Source organism: Quercus suber, unplaced genomic scaffold, assembly GCF_002906115.3.
Source record: "Quercus suber isolate HL8 unplaced genomic scaffold, Cork oak 2.0 scaffold_480, whole genome shotgun sequence".
Taxonomy (NCBI): Eukaryota; Viridiplantae; Streptophyta; class Magnoliopsida; order Fagales; family Fagaceae; genus Quercus; species Quercus suber.
This window is the reverse complement of record NW_027069931.1, coordinates 539135-558437: the sequence shown is the minus strand read 5'-3', so window position 1 is coordinate 558437 and position 19303 is coordinate 539135. Positions and strand designations below refer to the sequence as shown.

General features: G+C 33.1%; 1 protein-coding gene and 1 long non-coding RNA gene across 2 annotated transcripts; both read left to right on the top strand.

Moving 5' to 3' along the window:
- The first annotated feature begins 526 nt into the window (after window positions 1-526).
- Window positions 527-2957, top strand: LOC111996104 (uncharacterized). Its single transcript, XR_002881192.2, has 3 exons — window positions 527-902; window positions 1386-1450; window positions 2430-2957. It is a non-coding gene; the product is annotated as an uncharacterized LOC111996104 (long non-coding RNA).
- Window positions 2958-13447: 10490 nt separating this feature from the next.
- On the top strand, window positions 13448-14812 carry LOC111986967 (1-Cys peroxiredoxin). Its single transcript, XM_024018659.2, has 4 exons — window positions 13448-13650; window positions 13788-13936; window positions 14104-14250; window positions 14364-14812. The coding sequence occupies exons 1-4, from the start codon at window positions 13533-13535 to the stop codon at window positions 14607-14609; spliced, it is 660 nt and encodes a 219-aa protein (XP_023874427.1). The 5' UTR covers window positions 13448-13532; the 3' UTR covers window positions 14610-14812.
- The last annotated feature ends 4491 nt before the right edge of the window (window positions 14813-19303 follow it).

Here is a 19303-nt window from a genome sequence, read left to right as displayed (position 1 = left end):
GGTTAAAGTTGAAGGGTCATGACACGATTATTAAATGGGTCGGGTTCGGGTTAAGCCACTTGGTCGAATACCTCTATCTTGATACGACATAAACCCAATACGCTAACCCGAATTGACACCCTTAATTAATATTAGTTGATGGCCTCAACTCTCTCACCACGGGCCCTGAAAATAAAGATAGGTAGTGTAAATTTGGATAAAGTTGAAAACAAATTTCAGCTGCGATGGATAATTTTTTCCATGGGTCCCGTGCACTGTTCACGGGACCTAAAAAGTATAGAATCCAGGAAAAAAATAATAAAATAAAATTGGGCCTCACACGGTACTATTTATATTTAAAAATTTTATTGTTATAATGTTTTCAGTTTTTAATAATAAGTGGTATCTAAATAGACTCATACTCAAGAGACGGATTGTTTTCATCAAAAGAGTAAGAAGTGACTTGTCAAAGTACAAAGTTATTCTAAACACTGCATGACAATTTATTAGAGTAGCATAATTTGGCTACAAATCAGGTAAGAAAATAACAAGCATCTATTTCATGTGCAATTTATGCGTACATTTCATGTGCAATAGTTAATAAACACTAGCCCCCTTTCTCTACTCGATATCTCACTCGGACTCTGCCCCTCACCGTGTAGTCGCCGCAAACCCAACCCTCACTGCCGACTCCACCGATTCGTGAGCCACCGAGCCCTCTACCGCCAGGTACCCATTCCCGTTCCCGCAGGTTTTACCCGTTCCCCTTCTCCTTCCCCATTTCCACTCCACCGGCCACCACCGTACCCCTTCCCCTCCACCTCTCACTCTTAATACCCACAACCTCAAAGCCAAAATCCCACCCCTGGCCTCTTAAGACCCAAAATCTCAAACCCACTCTTAATATCCAAATCACACTCTAGGTAACTCTCTATCTCTAGTTGGTGGTTATTTTGGTTATTATTATTTTTTTTTTGGTTTAGCTTGAAGTTTGGTTTGTGTTGTCTTAGGCATATGTATATGGCTGTGCCACTGTTAGTTCATTTTGAGGTCTGCAGTTTCGATTCTGGTTCAAGTTGTGTTCTTGTAGCTGTTGTTCCAATGGATGAAAGAATATGGTGTGATGCGTGTTTTATTTATTTTTTGTTTTGAGAGGTGTTTTAAAAATGCCGGCAAAAATTGTAGAACAGAGGTCAAACATCATTATATTATTTAAAATTAAATAATTATTTGTTTATGAAAAAAATTGTCATACTATTTGATGATAGGAAATGACTAAATGTTGTTTAAAGAACATTTTATAATATTGACATTTATAATTTCATTGTTTTATGTCTAAGTACGGTTTAAACTATCAGGCTAGTGTATTGATAAATTTCGTTGTAAAATAATATTAGCTTTTGCAGGGAAGCATTCTCGCTTGGGGGAAGCTTGGATTTCTTGTAAAAAGGCTGGTGATCTATTGAGCATAGTAAGTACTTTTGACCTAAATAATTTTTCAAGTCTACAATATTAATGAGATGTTAAATTTCTGCTTTGTGGTGGGTAGTTGATTTGGTGCAAGCGGGTGGCTTGCGTGGTAATATAAGATGGTTTCAATTGGATATCGGAAGTATTTATTGTGTACCATGCATTGTACATATTTAGATTTATGTGTTTCACTGGATTATATATTGTGAGCCACTGATTTGCATCAAAATGTTAATGTATTCAAATATAGGAAAAAACATATTGATTTAACATCACTACTCCTTTTTATGTATATAGGCATTCATGTTTATGTAATATATATTATATAGGTTAGGATATACCTTTCGTGTGCTGAGAATCTTGTTACTCCTGTTATATTATCTTCATCTCTCAAATAATTTTTTCTCCATATATATACTCTTAAAGTATATGTTTATTATTTAAATATTTTCACAACTTTTAATATGTACGTAATGTACTTCATGCATTCTTATTAATACAGTTGGTATAAAGCTACCAAAAGAAAGAACAAGCTTAAATTCGAGCTTATTCTAATCTACACAGAGTGCATTCCCATAAAAAAAAATGCTTCAAATTATGCAATTTCACTAACTTTTTTTGGTGATGTATGATTGTTTAATCAAAATGGAAGTCCTATTAGTTCGCAATTAGCTCAAACTTTTTCATATAATAAACCAATATGAAATCATATCAAATATGAAAGCCAACATTAAAATTTTGAAATGTAAAGGGACAAAATGATTACCACCCCCAAACTATAAGGGTCAAAAGTGTACCTTAGTCTAACCATAAAATATGTGTATAATTAAATAAAATATATTGAAAGATTTTAGTGCATATTAAGCTTGGTCAATAACAACCAACATTGTCTACATATCATATGTCCACGTTTAAAGCTTTAGATGTTAAGAGATTAGGATCTAACCCTTAGTATGTGCACTAATGAAATGGTGTTGTAGGTAAAATTCGTAAGATTTTGTTTAGCAATGGATAAAAGTTGGATGGACAAGAAGAGGAATACTTGGGAATATTTTGAAGGTGTAAAAAATTTTGTGAAATTTGCATCTCTTACTGTACTCAATGGGAGGATTCCATGTCCTTGTAATCGATGTGTGCATGGAAAACTGTTTCCAACAAAAGTTGTACGAGATCACCTATATTGTTATGGGATTCTTACCAATTACAGACCTTGGGTTTTTCATGGGGAATCACAGTCAACCACGACACCTACTAAAGGTGGGAGTATGCTTCATTGGTAACGTTGTTGTTAAATTATCTTACGATCTTGCCTTTATTGTATTCAGGATGATGATGATGAGGATACGGATTGATGAGTATTCTCCTGCTCCTTACTACTGCATTATAGTTATTTACTTGTATTCAATGTATAAAGTAGGATACTTAACTTTTTATATGTAATGTCTACAAAATTTAAACTGGCTTCTTTATTTGGCATTTCAATCTATATATTATAGCTTGTTATAGTATTAATTTGGTAGTTTGGAAAGCGTGGGCGCTTTAGTTAGTATTGAATTTTGTGGGGTTATAGACAGGGTGACAAAAATTGCCTAGGAGTTGTAAAGAAATTTTGTGATGCCTAGGAGCTAGTTCTGCCCAGGAAGAAAAAAAGAAGTAAATGAACAATCTTGTGGGCTATTAATACTCGGCTTGGTTGAACTCATTTACAATCATACTTTTCCTTCCAAACACTTTTAAAGCCTCATACATATAATGATATTATACTCGCAAGGTTTCCTATGGTTCTTACTTGGCATCAAATATAAATTCACTTATTATAAATGTGACAAGTGGCACAATAGGGGAATCACACTTGTAAAACCATGGGAATGTTGAAAGTGACATTGGAGCATACATAGTACTTCTCATGCTAATTACTAGCCCATTAAAAGTGCATGCAAAAGAGATATGGCTTTAAGTAGTTTTACGCAGCTACAAACCACTATTTGACGTTGCAACAAGTGCCATTCAAGCCCAAGAAGAGCGAAAAATGTGAAAAAAACCAATTGTTAGTAATCGTCAAACCTCAAGGAGATAAAGACACATGTATAGAATAATATCGTTACAAAATTATTGAGTCTCAAGTATATGTAAACAGAATGTCTGCTTTCAAGAGAATGGCACCACTCGCTATTGACAAACATGCATATACAATTATCTTTCTCTTTCGTCCTAATACCCCCCCCCTAACTACCAAAAAAAAAATATATATATATATATATATAGACTGAAAACCTAAATTACAATTCTCAAATTTTTACCTTAACCTCACTCTTCCTCCACTCAACCTCATCAACGCCTCCATCATTGCTGCTACTGTTCTTTTCCTCAAATTAGACCCGGTGTTGTTGACTTGCTGCGACTGCTCCTCCTCAGATCCTTGATCATAGTCACACACGAGTTTGGTAAATCTAAAAAATTTCTCTCCTTTCTCAAGTTCATATTTTTGTTATTTTGTCTTTGCTATATTGCTCTGCATTAGTCCTCTGCCCTCTACGTTTTTTTATGAACTGAGATATGTCGTGTTTGTGAGTTGTGGCTTTTTATGGACTAGTGTGTTGTGTGGACTGTAGACTAGTTTGTGGCTTTGTATTGACTATTGTGTAATTGTGGCTTTTTGTGTGGACTGGTCACCTGTGTGCTGTGTTTCAGTGTTTGTAACTTTTTTTTTTTGGTTTTATCTATAAAGACATAAAGTGGGACCACTAGGACAGTAGGACGTGAGTACTGAATTGTGATAGTGAATTTGTGAGACTAGTCTTTGGTAGCGACTGTTTTGTGAGTTGAATTTGTGAGACTAGTCTTTGGTAAGTCATAAGTGACTTTTTTGTGAGACCAATTAACCAAAGTCTTTGGTCTTATTGATTTGGTTTTATCAAAAACTTTGTCTTTGTCACTTTGTGTGATGTGATGTGGCTAATATTAGTAATATATATGAACCTGTGAACTTTGTCTTTTTCACTTTGTGTGATGTGGCTAATATTAGTAATATATATAAACTTATGTGCTTGTTTGTGATTATTTTGGTTTTAGATTTGTTTTTGTTGAGATGTCCCTTTTTTTTTTTGGTTGGTGTATAGATCTACGAAATATGGAAATAATGAAACATTTTTCTTGGTTTGTAGATCATGAGTAAATCCACTACAAAATTAAATTTGTTTTAGACTTGGTAACTTAGAAATTAACTTTCTTTTCATAATTAGTTGTTGTTAACATGTCCTCCTTTAAGCATAAAAAGTCCTCTTAATTGAGGCAATACTAAACCACATCCATTAAAAACAAAGTCAAAATAATCCATCCCAACCCATAATCAATCAATTTGAAGAGGCATCAAACCACATGCAACCACTTCGAACAAGTGAAAATTATAAACAAATCAAATATTATCCACATGCTCTTTCATTTTTTTTTCCAAAGTACAAAACTTTATTGAATTACCATTGAAGTTTTAAGCCCCTCCACCAATAGCAAAATGGTGTCACCAACTACAAAATATTAATATTATTTCAATGGAATTTAGGCGTGGAATGATCTTATTTTTGGTGCAATGAAGTGGGGGAAGTGAGAAAAAACCGAAGTGTGGCAACTGAAACTGATCATGGATTCATGATTCTTTTTTTCATGATGGAATCATGGATTCATAATTATGTGGGTTGGTAGTTTTTATTTTTGAATGTTTGAGGAAGTGCTACTAATTCAAATAGTCATCTCTTAGAAGTTGTGATTGGGATAATTGGGAACTGGCTTGCCGTTTAGAAAAAATAAGGATATGTGATAGTGACTAAATTTAAAAAAAAAATATGAGAAGTTATAGTAATGGTTTTATAGTAGAAATGTTTTTTTTTTCTTCTTCCAATTCAAAATAAAGAAAAAGAGATTTGAGATGGGAAAAAAAAAACATAAACATGAGAGTAGAGAATAAGGGAAGTTGAAATTCAAAAATAAAAACAAAAACGTGAGATTAGGAATTAACGAAATTGGAAATTTAAAAAAAAATTAAGAAAAAAAGAAACCGGTAAGTTTTTATTTTATTTTTTTGATAGGCCAGTAAGTCTTGTTGATAAAGTAAAAAAAGAAAAAGAAAAAAAAAAAGGTGAAACGTGGTGACGTGGTGAAGACATGGGTTAGTGAGAGAGTTATTTTATTTTATGAGTTTAAATTCTATAAGGACGTGGTGTAAAACCCATGTTTTACCCCTCCAATCCCAACATGACACATCATCTTATGACATATTTAAGAATAAACACAATCACACTTAATCAATTCTAATACCCATATATAAATCCAACCAAATTGGGAATCTATTAAGATGTTATTAGGTGTGGTAGGATGTATTGAATTTTAATAAATTTTAAGTAAAATGCGAATGTGGCAATCATTTATTGGATGGTGTAAAACATAGATTTTACACCTCATCCTTATAGAATTTAATCTCTTTATTTTATAGGCAAAGTTTTAGGTGGAGTTAGAGATGTATTTTTACCATATTGTCCTAAAATTTTGTTCTACTTAAACTTAAGATGTAGGGGTATTTTCAAACTGCTTAAAAATCCAACTCAAGAAAGAGAATTTTATGGAGATAATTTAGGGAAATTTGTGACGTTATTGACCCTATTCCTATAACATTTGTATGAGAAGTCATTGATTACTAGATGTAGTATTTTTTACCTTCAGAAAAGTCCATATCAAAGAAGAGAATTCTGTTATAAATAGTATAAGAGAGATACTACGTTTACAACAATTTTACAACAATTTTACAACAAATCACAGGTGGTTAGTTGTTATTAGTTTAAATTTGAAACTAACACTGAGATTACTTTTTTGCCCCAACAATAATAACCAGTAACAACCTGCCACTTAGGATTTGTTGTAGAAATATTGTAAAAATGTTGTAGACGTATCATTTCTCATAGTATAAATAATACCATGTTTTCAATTAATAAAAAGGAACAATAAATATTCTTAACGCCATGTTAGGAGAGATAAAAACAATATAAGAGCAAAAAGATAAATAGGCAAACAGCTAAACAGCTGTACACATATTTTATAAGAAGATTGTTGAAGTTGTTTCTTTATAGTGGAATTTCCATGGGAGTAGTCCTGTAGTGGTTTTTCTATTGAAAAGGTCACTACTTGGTTTTTAACTTCATTACAAAACCTGTAAGTGCTTTTATTGCCTTGACTATTATTATTTCTTTAAATCTGGTATTTGATATTTGTTTGTGTGTGGAATTCATAATGTTCTTATTGAATTAATTTGTGTATTCGACTACATAAATTGCTTGGGATCAAATAGAAATTTTTAACAATTTTTCTATCAATTTTTCTCCACGAGTTGCCCAGTTGGTTTGAGGTTGAATTCTCTATGCTATTTGCCTACTTCACTTACTAGTTATTTCCCTATTCTGAAGTGTGCACTGTGCTTAGTGTTGTTTGGAACCGCAAAAAATTTACAAGGGAATCTGTAAAAAAATATATAGGTTTGCTTAGTTCGTAGTCAAGAGTTATGAATTATGATTAAAGAAAAAGTATAAATTATTCTTGTTAGTGTATCGTTCATTTCACGTTTAGGATATATATGTTGATATCTTTGATTGACTAAAATAAATAAAAAATATTAATTGTATTTGATTTTAGTTTAATCAAGATATTTTTTTTAAGTCAATTTTAGTTCTTATATGGTTATATATACCTTATTAGGTTAATCGTAAAACAATAATTTTGAATAGAAAAAATGTACTAACTGTCAAGTAATTTCTGTAATTGATGTAAGTTGTAAGTCAAACCACATAATTCTTTTACTTTACATATTATTCTTTTTTCTCTAGTATTTTATTTCTTGTTTTTATTTAAACAATTGTAAATTTGTTAGCATTTATATTGATGGTGCTAAAAATTAGCTTTTAATAACTCAAAAAGTCATTTTATCTATTTTAACACATTACTTTACAATACATCAAATATCAAAAGTTCTATTTTTTTAACCACTTCATTTAGATATTCTTTCTTTATTCTTTATTTATTTTTCTTTCTCTTTCTTCTTCTTCATCTCTCTCTCTCTCTTCTCTGAAGCAAGAGCTACCAACAAACACACACCCACCACTAGCCACTACCAGCCACCACTACCAGAAGGAGGAAATAAAAAAAAAAAACACCAGCAGACCAGCCACCACAACCCTCTAGCCCCAAAACCCACTCAATTAATGGAAACTCATGGCTTGTTTGGAAGTTTAGAGAGGGAGGAGAGTAGAGGGGAGTAGAGGGGAGGGGAGTAGTGGGGAGGAGAGTAGAGGAAAATGATTCCCCTTCACCTTGTTTGGATGTTTTTAAAATTAGTAAGGGGGAAATGAGTAATTAGCCATTTCTCTTGTGTAATTTTGTTAATATAATAAGGGTAAATTAAGTAATTTACTTGGTCAATAGTTTATGTACTCTACTCTCCCTCCAAATCTCTCCAATTTGGGGGAATTAAAAATGGGGGGCTAGAGGGAGTTAAAACCCCTCCAAACCCCTCCCCCTCCTTTCTTAAAAAACTTCCAAATAAGGTAATTAGATTACTCTCCTTCCCTCTACTCTACTCCTCCTCATTTTTTAAACATCCAAACAGGCCATCAATTTTAACATTCTCCTACTTGCACAATATTAATTGGTGTTTTGTAATTTTAAAAATAAATTTGAAAACGACTCTCGCTGGTTGAGCAATAGCTATTATGGTGGCCACCATCTCGGGTATCAACTCAATTACAAACACATCCAAGAGGCTATGGTCCAACAAAAACACAATAACATTAGCATAAATATTCATCCATGATAACAATGTCAGTAATTTCGTTAATATGATCACTATTTGATGTGATACATGTAGATGGACTTGATAGCACTCCTTCATGTCGTCAACTGCCGAACTTTATAAGTTTATAGCCACAACGGAAGTCAAATTGGGAGGGAAAAGAGGGAGTCGCTGTGGTGAGAGAAAAAAGAGGGAAGAAGAGACACGGAGGAAGTCAATCCAAAGAGAAAAAAGAGAAAGTTTGTTATAATGAGAAGAGAGAAAAGCATAATAAAATAATAGTTTTAGTTTTTTTTTTTTTTTTTACTTGTAGCTGCAATTAACTGGTTTCATAGCATTTTACTACGGCTTAGTTATTAAAAATTTTAGCTGTAACACCACCAATGTAGTACGTCTTTAATGTTTTGGATGCAAAAATAGCATTTTAGCAATTTTAGTACCATCAATGAAAGAAAAAAAAAAGTGATAAACATGAGTAACTGGCGTAAATGTAAATGTGTTCAATATTTCAATATATTGAACACATTAACACAAGTAATAAATGATTAGCCTTTGAGCACGCGCATGCTTAGAGACCCTTCTATTTTTTGGTTAAATTTAATAATTTGTATAAATTATAATTTGAAATTACTACATTTTTTAATTACAAAATACCTAGGGGTGTGATGAAAAAAATATTTCATGTACAAACACATAACACTCATCACATCCCTAAGTATTTTTGTGATTGAAAAATGTAGTAATCCAAAATTATAATTTATGTAAATTATTAAATTTTATCCAAAAAATAGAAGGGCCTTTGAGCATGCGCGCTCACGCTTAAAGGCTAGTATTTCTTTAAAAAAATATCATAACACCAAATACAACAAATAACTAAACATGAATTTATGAAATTAGTCAAAATTAAAGCTACTAAAAGTATCTAATAGGCTACCATTTTATTTGAAAACTCAATTAAAGTAAAATACAAATTCTACAAACTCAATGGAAAAATACCGTGTGAAAAAAAAAAAAGCCTCTATAAATTATTACTTGTGTGCAATGGAGCTTTTTTTTTTTTGGATTTAGTGTCATAAAGTAATTCAAAAAAAATGATGTAAAATGAAAACTTATCTCGCATTTCACCTGAAATGTGACCAACATCACCCAATGTAATTGACTAAAGCATCATTTAGAATCAATAAATCATACATCCCAGTAAGTTAATTTTTGCACATTGAAAAACATAAAAGTAAAATGTTGGATTAATTTCCAACTAAATACAGTGAGCAATGACATATGTAAAGCCTTATGTAAGAAATAGAAACTTGCAGCAGAATATAAGTAATCGGTTTTTTGGCATACCTCTCTTGGCCTAAACCGATGATCACATAGGAGTTTTGAGATTGTTCTACATTATCTAGAACCACCCTCCATGCAGACCAGCTATTCAAACACATTCTAAATTCCAGTTTGTATGATCCACAAACCAAAACTAGAGTGATGCAAACATAACCCACAACCTAAAAGTTTCACAACACTCTATAAACACTATGAGAAATGTAGAATTCATTCACTGTTCAATGGGTACCATTCTTGGTGTTTATATACACACCACTCCATTAATATTGAGTGGGATAGTGGACTTAGTATGGTAGAGTAACGGTCCAATACCATTACTCCTTAACTCCTAGATGTTATAATCTGACTAAGGCAAATAGAGAGACATGCTCACTTAGGAGAAATTATAGAGTCCTCTGGTGGACCACGTCATTTGTCCACCATTCCACTAAAAAACTTCCACTTATTTAAAATTGCTGAGTCAGTAATTAATTTATATTTAAAAAAAAAAAATTCTAACTAACAATTTTAAACAAGTGGCAGTTTTTTAGTGGAATAGTGGACCACATTACTTATCTACCATGTGGATCTTATAATTTCTCCTTACTTTGGGTGTCTGTCCATATTCTTTTCAGTTTCTAACACCTTATCTTTCAAACACTTAGATAGCCAGATTTATTACAAAAATCAAGTGAAAATGTAATGACCAAATGGATTAATAAGAGGCAACAACCAAAGTTAGTTTTTTTGTTCATTAACGTTTAGACAATTTTTTCATATCGTTGTATAACGCAATCAATAAACAAAAGCAAAGATTAAACACAAAATGATTTTACTTTTTAACTTTTCTAAGTTCTAATTAATCACAAAATACAAATATAATCCCAAAGATATTGTGTAGGGTCAGTTTTTGCGGCCCAAGCCCAAGGAGGTATGGATTTGGAACCCTCTGAGCCCAAAACAATAAATTTTGTAGAGAGTGGGCGAAAGGGCTAGGCAAATAATGAAAATTACAGTATTAAACAGCAACACCAATGAGAGAAGTTGAATTAATGTGCTCTCGGACTAATGAGTACTCTGTCCGAAGAGAAGTTGTTCATTGATAATCAAGGGTTACAATTGCTGGAGCTACAACCATGTAAGGTACCCTTTCTCTCTCCTGTTTTTCGATCCCCCTCTATCAGAGGTACCCTTGAAAAAAAAAAAAGCCTCTATAAATTATTACTCGTGTGCAATGGAGCTTTTTTTTTTGGATTTAGTGTCATAAAGTAATTCAAAAAAGATGATGTAAAATGAAAACGTATCTCGCATTTCACCTGAAATGTGACCAACATCACCGAATGCAATGGACTAAAGCATCATTTAGAATCAATAAATCATACATCCCAGTAAGTTAATTTTTGCACATTGAAAAACATAAAAGTAAAATGTTGGATTAATTTCCAACTAAATACAGTGAGCAATGAGATATGTAAAGCCTTATGTAAGAAATAGAAACTTGCAGCAGAATATAAGTAATTGGTTTTTTGGCATACCTCTCTTGGCCTAAACCGATGATCGCATAGGAGTTTTGAGATTGTTCTACATTGTCTAGATCCACCCTCCATGCAGACCAGTTATTCAAACACATTCTAAATTCCAGTTTGTATGATCCACAAACCAAAACTAGAGTGATGCAAACATAACCCACAACCTAAAAGTTTTACAACACTCTGTAAACACTATGAGAAATGTAGAATTCATTCCCTGTTCAATGGGTACCATTCTTGGTGTTTATATACACACCACTCCATTAATATTGAGTGGGATAGTGGACTTAGTGTGGTAGAGTAACGGTCCAATACCATTACTCCTTAACTCCTAGATGTTATAATCTGACTAAGGCAAATAGAGAGACATGCTCACTTAGGAGAAATTATAGAGTTTTCTGGTGGACCACGTCATTTGTCCACCATTCTACTAAAAAACTTCCACTTATTTAAAATTGCTGAGTCAGTAATTAATTTCTATTTTAAAAAAAAAATTCTAACTAACAATTTTAAACAAGTGGCAGTTTTTTAGTGGAATAGTGGACTACATTACTTATCTACCATGTGAATCTTATAATTTCTCCTTACTTTGGGTGTCTGTCCATATTCTTTTCAATTTCTAACACCTTATCTTTCAAACACTTAGATAGCCAGATTTATTACAAAAATCAAGTGAAAATGTAATGACCAAATGGATTAATAAGAGGCAACAACCAAAGATAGTTTTTTTGTTCATTAACGTTTAGACAATTTTTTCATATCGTTGTATAACGCAATCAACAAACAAAAGCAAAGATTAAACACAAAATGATTTTACTTTTTAACTTTTCTAAGTTCTAATTAATCACAAAATACAAATATAATCCCAAAGATATTGAGAGTGAGAATTTTATCTTGTACAAGAAGGAAAAAAAATTAAAGAAAGAGATGTAATACTGGATGCAAATTGTTTTCTTCGATCATAGTCTTTCCTCCAAACTTAATGAAATTACACCTTCATCCGTGAAAACCATTGAAAGAGAATCAAATAGACACCAATTAACTTCATATCAGAGGAGAAAGTGAATAATTAATTTTTATTTATTTATTAAAAATGAAAGTTATCAACCTAGATTGAAAATGTAAGCCTCAGAAGTTTATTTGTAGGTTGTTCCTTGTAGAGAAAGAGAAACAGATGTTCCATTAAAATTAAAAAAAAAAAAAAAAAAAAAAAAAAAGGAAAGAGAAAGAGAAATAGATGTCCATTAAAAAAAGAAAAGAAAAAAGAAACGGAGAGAAATAGATCAATCCGTAGGGTTGGTGTCTTTTTTATGGGATAAGTTTTCAATTTGTGGAAGATATCTATGAGTAGTTTTGGTTAATTTTAAATTTTGAATAAAGAATGGTGAGACATGTGAATAGGGGTGAAAAAGGAGGAAATTAGATAAAAGTGGATTAGTGGGACGGAAGAGAGAAAATGGAAGGTTTTTTTTTTTTTTTTAATTATTTTTTAATTATGAAAGAAAAACGGAAGTTTTGTTTTTGTAAGTGGGGTGGGAAGTTTTTTTGGTTAAATTAGAAACAGGCATGCCTGTCAAAAAAAGAAACAAGCGTTGGAAGTTTTTTTTTTTTTTTTTTTTTTTTTTTTTTTTTTTTTTTTTTTTTGTGTGTTTAGTGGAAAGTTAAAAGGAGATTTTTTGTGGTAGTTTCTTGTGTTTTTGTATGAATATTAGTACATGGGGTGTTTTTAAAAAAAATAATAATAATAAAGCATTTAAAAAAAATAAAAATGACATGTATTTTAGTGTTCTTATTTTAGTGTAAGTTAGACATATATTTTTACCAAATTATTCTTTAATTTTATCTTTATTTAAACTTAGAGAAATAAGGGTATTTATAAAATAAATAAAAAAATTCATTCTAAATAAGAAAAACTTCTTAAATAATAGTATAGATTTAATGTAAATGTTTGATAAAAAAATAAAATAAAAGGGACACCCCTTCTCATCTGATGCAGAAAAGTGTTCAATATTTCAATATATCTGCATTCCTGGTTTCTTAAATCTTAAGTGATAAACACGAGTAACAATAAAGAGTTTCATCTTTCAAGTATGACACTAGCATTGGACCAACGTTCCCAAACAACGCAGAAAATCAGCATCAGTTTCAACAGGAGATAAAAAAAATGACCCAACCAAAGAAAAGAGAGAGAGAGGAATGGCAGTACACGTGGAAGGGGCTTAATGCACTCCTGTACCATGCAGGCAACTGCCGAACTTTATAGCCACGATGCATGCCACGTTCTCTGCGTGCACCAGACCTTCATCCTTTATAAACTCAACCTCTCTCCCACTTCCACATCAAGCAAAGAAACACGAAAAACAAAAGAAGAGTCTCTGACATTGTTGTTTCCATTGCATTGAAAAATGCCAGGCTTGACCCTGGGAGACACAATTCCCGACCTTGAAGCAGATAGCACCCATGGAAGAATCAAGCTTTATGACTTCATCGGTGATAGCTGGGCCATCATCTTCTCTCACCCGGGTTGGTACTTCATATCAATCAATTAGTGTTTGTAAATCAAAAGGTCCTTAATTTGCATCATTGGTGTATTTATGTGTTTAATTAACATGCATGTTTTGGTTTGCTTGGAACTTTTGTTTTGTTTGTGTTATGTGTAGGCGATTTCACGCCGGTTTGCACTACGGAACTTGGCAAGATGGCAGCCTATGCTAAGGAGTTCGAGAAGCGAGGGGTGAAGCTTGTGGGGCTGTCTTGTGATGATGTGCAGAGCCACAAAGAGTGGATGAAGGATATTGAAGCCTACACTGTATGTTTTTTTTAATCTTAATTCTTATGTTTTGGATTAATTCTCGTTAGGTTACTGTATTTTTGAAAATTGACACACCAATATGTAAAAATTATCTAGAGAAATTGCCACTATCCCAAGCATAACTCATAAAACAAATGTCTTGTTAATTTATTATGTCCTTTCAGCCAGGGTGCAAGGTGACATACCCGATCCTTGCAGATCCAAACCGAGAGATCATCAAGCAATTGAACATGGTGGACCCAGATAAGAAAGACTCCTCAGGAAACCAGCTCCCATCTCGAGCTTTGCATATAGTGGGCCCAGATAAGAAGGTATAAACTCTATATATATATATATGGTTCCAATATTGTGTTAATTTGTCTAAATTAACAAAATTACTAGTAGTAATTGTTGGTGCTAACATTTTATTTGGTGGGTTGTGTAGGTAAAGCTGAGCTTTCTATACCCGGAAAGTACTGGCCGAAACATGGACGAAGTGGTGAGGGTCTTAGAGTCGCTGCAGAAGGCAGCTAAGCACAAGGTTGTCACCCCAGCGAATTGGAAACCAGGAGATCCTGTGGTCATTTCTCCCAGTGTGTCCAATGAACAAGCCAAGGAGATGTTCCCTCAGGGTTTTGAGACTGCAGACCTTCCATCCAAGAAGGACTACCTGCGTTTTACCAAAGTGTGAATGATCCAAAGCACAAAGTTGTGTTGTAAATAATGTATGAAGTCAAGTTTTATGTAATTAATGGGGTTATTTCAGTTCCATGAGCAGTACTAGTGTGCAACATGTGTGCATGTCTTTCTTATGACATGTTCTAATGAATATGTGAACGCTGTAGGAGTTGTTTATATGCTTATGGAAGCAACATATTAGCAGTAATTAATTAATTTTGTTTGCTCGACTAATGTTTCTGCCTTTCTGGTTTTAGTTTCTCCTAGTTATCTTAAACCTTTTTCTTTCGTTCCTCTTTAGCGACATGCAGTTTAATTTCAATGCATGAACCAGAATAAAAGACAACTTACTGATAGGCTAGTGGTTTCTGAGCAACCAAGCCCTCTTTGAGATGAATGAGACCCTGGATTGGAAATCTTAATCAGTATCTTTGATCATTCCTACGTATTCTTTGGATTGGAAATCTTTAATCAGGATCATTCCAACGTTTTCTTTCCTGGCTTTGAAATCTTTAGTCAATATTTTGGGGTTATTCTAGCGAATCATCTTGTAAATTACTTGATATGTATAACACATGATCATACACATCCGCAAAAATGTAGTACCCACGTTGACCCATCCCGGCACAGTTGATGGGGCGGGATGGGTTTTGCTGCCCCGTTCCAAATGTATTTATAAATATTTAATATTATACTAGCTTCATCACACACGCACAGGGCGTGCAATGAGAATTTTTTTTTTTTAGTAGTCCTATTTTGTGGAAAAAATTTGTGTTTTCTTTAATTATTTTATATATAATTTTTATTTTGAAAATTAATAGGAAAGTAGTCCGATTTTTTAGGTAATGTTTTAATGGGAGTTAGAGTTGCATATTTACCAAAATGTACTTTAGTTTTATCTATACTTAAACATAGGGATATAAGGGCATTATTGAACTAAAAAAATGAGAAATCCAAACAGGAAAAACTCCTTAAATAATAGTATAGATTAGCTTCTAAGTACGTGCTCACACTACAAAAAACGCGGGCTATAGCCGCGTTTTTTAGCTGCGTTTACAAAAAAACGCAGCTATAGCTAACCTATAGCTGCGTTTCTTAGAAACGCAGCTAAAGCCTCTAGCTATAGCTGCGTTTATCAAAAACGCGGCTAACGCCTCCAGCTATAGCTGTGTTTTTTCAAAAACGCGGCCATAGCTAACCTATAGCTGCGTTTTTCAAACGCGGCTATAAGCCCAGTAGAATAAAATTTTTTTAGGGTGACCTATAGCTGCGTTTTTTAAAAACGCGGCTATAGCTCACCTTTAGCCGCGTTTTTAAACGCAGCTTCAAGTGAGCTATAGCCGCGTTTTTGAAAAACGCGGCTATAGCTCCAAAAACGCGGCTATAGCTCACCTTTAGCCGCGTTTTTAAACGCAGCTTCAAGTGAGCTATAGCCGCATTTTTGAAAAACGCGGCTATAGCTCCAGCCGTATAAGTAATCGGGGCCTATAGCGGCGTTTTTTAGCCGCGTTTTTAAAAACGCCGCTATATGTAACAATCAGAAAACAAAAAAAATTTTTCCTTTAGCTTCCCACGTGCCCTCCCCTTTCCCACCTACATCTCCACCTACCCCCACTTTCTTCTTTTCTTTCTTATCTCTTTCTTTCTTTTTTCCTTTATTCATTCTTCCCTCACACTCTTCTTCTACCGTAGCTCTTCAGGTTCTTTCTTTCCTTCTTCTTCTTTTTTTTTTTTTTTTTTTTTTTCATAGTTGGGTAACTTNCCCCTAACGGTCTCGGCTAGCCGAGGACGACATCGTCCTCGGCGATGTTTCCTGGCAGCTTGGACTACCTGTGTTCCTTCTCGGACATTCCTTGATTCTCGGCATGGGCCTTGGGCCAGATATAAGATGGGCCGGGGTTGTCGAATTATTAGGCCCCACAACTACTATTTAAGGGGCTTCTTTGTTTGGATCAGATTTTTTTTTTTTTTTTTTTGTTCCAAAATACCCTTACATCCCTAGGTTTAAGTAGATACAAAACTAAATGATAGTCTGATAAAAATACATGTCAACTTGCACTAAAACATTGCCTACAAAATAAGAATACTCTTCCACTAACCCATTTCTTCAAAGCAACTATACATTTTTTTTTTAAATAGAAAAATAAGTTAAACAACCGACATTGCTGCTTTTTTTTCCTTTTAAAAAAAAAACATCCCATGTTTATCCAAAAACAAAACTAAATATCAAAAAAAAAAAAAAAAACTAAATAGATATATACACTCTTTTTTTTATAAGTAGATACATCTTTTACTCCCATTAAAATATTGCCTACAAAATAGAACCAATCTTTTGATGATTTTCAAAATATTGTTCAATTTTTTTTTTTTTGTAAAGTTAATAATTTGCATCCATTATAATTTGAAATTACTACATTTTTCAATCACAGCTTAGGGTGTGACGAGTGTTCTGCATTTTGGATGAAATAATTTACTCATCACAGCACCCCTAGGTTTTTTTTTTTGTAATTGAAAAATGTAGTAATCCTAAATTATAATAGATTCAAATTATTATACAAAAAAATAAAATAAAAAATAAAAGAGTCTCTGAGCACACGCTTATAATGGCGTGTGTGACTCGACTTGAGTTTTATCTATATTACCATTTATAGGACTTCCTGTATTTGGACCGGATTTTTTTTTTTTTGTTCCAAAATACCCCTACACTCCTAGATTTAAGTAAAGACAAAACTAAAAGATAATCTAGTAAAATACATGTTTAACTTGCATTAAAACATTACCTACAAAATAGGAACACTCTTCCACTAACCCACTTCTGCAAACTATATGTTTATTTATTTTTAAATAGAAAAATGAGTTTTTTTATAAGAAATATTTTTTTTAAAAAAAAGTTAAACAACCTACATTGCTACTGTTTTTTTCCTTAAAAAACCCCATGGTTATAAAGAGTGTATATATCTATTTAGTTTTTTTTTTTTTTTTGATATTTAGTTTTGTTTTTGGATAAACATGGGATGTTTTTTTTTTAAAAGGAAAAAAAAGCAGCAATGTCGGTTGTTTAACTTATTTTTCTATTTAAAAAAAAAATGTATAGTTGCTTTGAAGAAATGGGTTAGTGGAAGAGTATTCTTATTTTGTAGGCAATGTTTTAGTGCAAGTTGACATGTATTTTTATCAGACTATCATTTAGTTTTGTATCTACTTAAACCTAGGGATGTAAGGGTATTTTGGAACAAAAAAAAAAAAAAAAAAATCTGATCCAAACAAAGAAGCCCCTTAAATAGTAGTTGTGGGGCCTAATAATTCGACAACCCCGGCCCATCTTATATCTGGCCCAAGGCCCATGCCGAGAATCAAGGAATGTCCGAGAAGGAACACAGGTAGTCCAAGCTGCCAGGAAACATCGCCGAGGACGATGTCGTCCTCGGCTAGCCGAGACCGTTAGGGGAGGAAGTAATCAGCCACCAAGAACAGCTTTTCTGAGCATCCAAAGAAAAAGGGGAGATGCAACGTGTCAGCCAGAGAAGCCTGGTGGAGAAGTAAGTCCAGAACGAACTGTCACCTCCACATTAAATGCCCATAACTAACGTTCTGGCTTCATTAATGAGGAGATGACCCCTGAACAGTACTGTCTTGGTTGCCACAACCCACCGGAAGGATGGAAAGGCGGCTGATGAGACAAGCACTCGAATAGCGGCCTGGTTGATCAACAAATGTAGGGCTAGGGTCAGTTGAGGGGGGATATATAATGTAAAGAATCCCTCTAGATGAAGGAAGGAAGAAAAAATAAAGGAATACGGTAGCAACCGGGATTCTCCCAAAAATCATTATAACCAATCACAAAGGGAGTAGTGAGAACCGCAAGCTCCTAAGAGAAGAGCCGAGGAGCACCATTGCGTATTTTAACCCACGTTTATGTCATTCAATCCACATGCAACCAGGCCTGGCCGTTGCATCTCTCGCTAGGGCCTAATTCTTGAACCCGCTCTTTACAAATTCATTGTAATGGGCCAACCGGGCTTGAGTCCACTCTCTCAACAGTAGAAGTGCTCAAATTCGGTCCCTACAGTAGTGTGTGTGTATATATATATATATATAAATTTTGGGTATATATAACTTAATATTTTTTATATATTTTTTAATTATAATTTAATTATTTTTATACATATTATTATCATCTTCAAAACACTTGTCTCACACTTGTCTCTGTACTCGCAGGGTTAATTATCATCTCTCTTCACATTTCATCTTTTTATTTCATTATGATTAATAAAACCATAAAATTTAAAGTTATATATATTCTAGATACAAGAACACAAACAATCCATATATTTATGACAGTTTAGGTCCGTACCTCTAGAAGCTATAAGCAAACCTTAAATAAATTACATGAAATTTCAAGCATACACTTGGCATAGCTGTAAAAGCTACGAGCAAACCTTAAACCATTATTCAAAGGAGATAATGAAATGGAATGGAAAGTCACTTCCCTTGTTTAAGAGATTTAATGAAGGGAATGAAATTGGTAGAATATTCATTCATCTCTGTTCCTTTAAAACTTCAAGTTTTTTATTTCTCCAAAAATTGGGAGGAATTGGAGGGAATGAAGTTAAATTTAATGAATTTTTTACTAAAACTATCTAAATACCCTTATATATTCAACTATTTATTTTAAAATAATTAAGGGTCTAATAATAATATTATCAG

Coding starts and splice junctions, on each gene's coding strand:
- LOC111986967 (XM_024018659.2), top strand. CDS start 13,533: ATGCCAGGCTTGACCCTGGGAGACACAATTCCCGACCTTGAAGCAGAT. Junction 13,937..14,103: donor AGGATATTGAAGCCTACACT/GTATGTTTTTTT, acceptor ATGTCCTTTCAG/CCAGGGTGCAAGGTGACATA. Junction 14,251..14,363: donor TAGTGGGCCCAGATAAGAAG/GTATAAACTCTA, acceptor TGGGTTGTGTAG/GTAAAGCTGAGCTTTCTATA.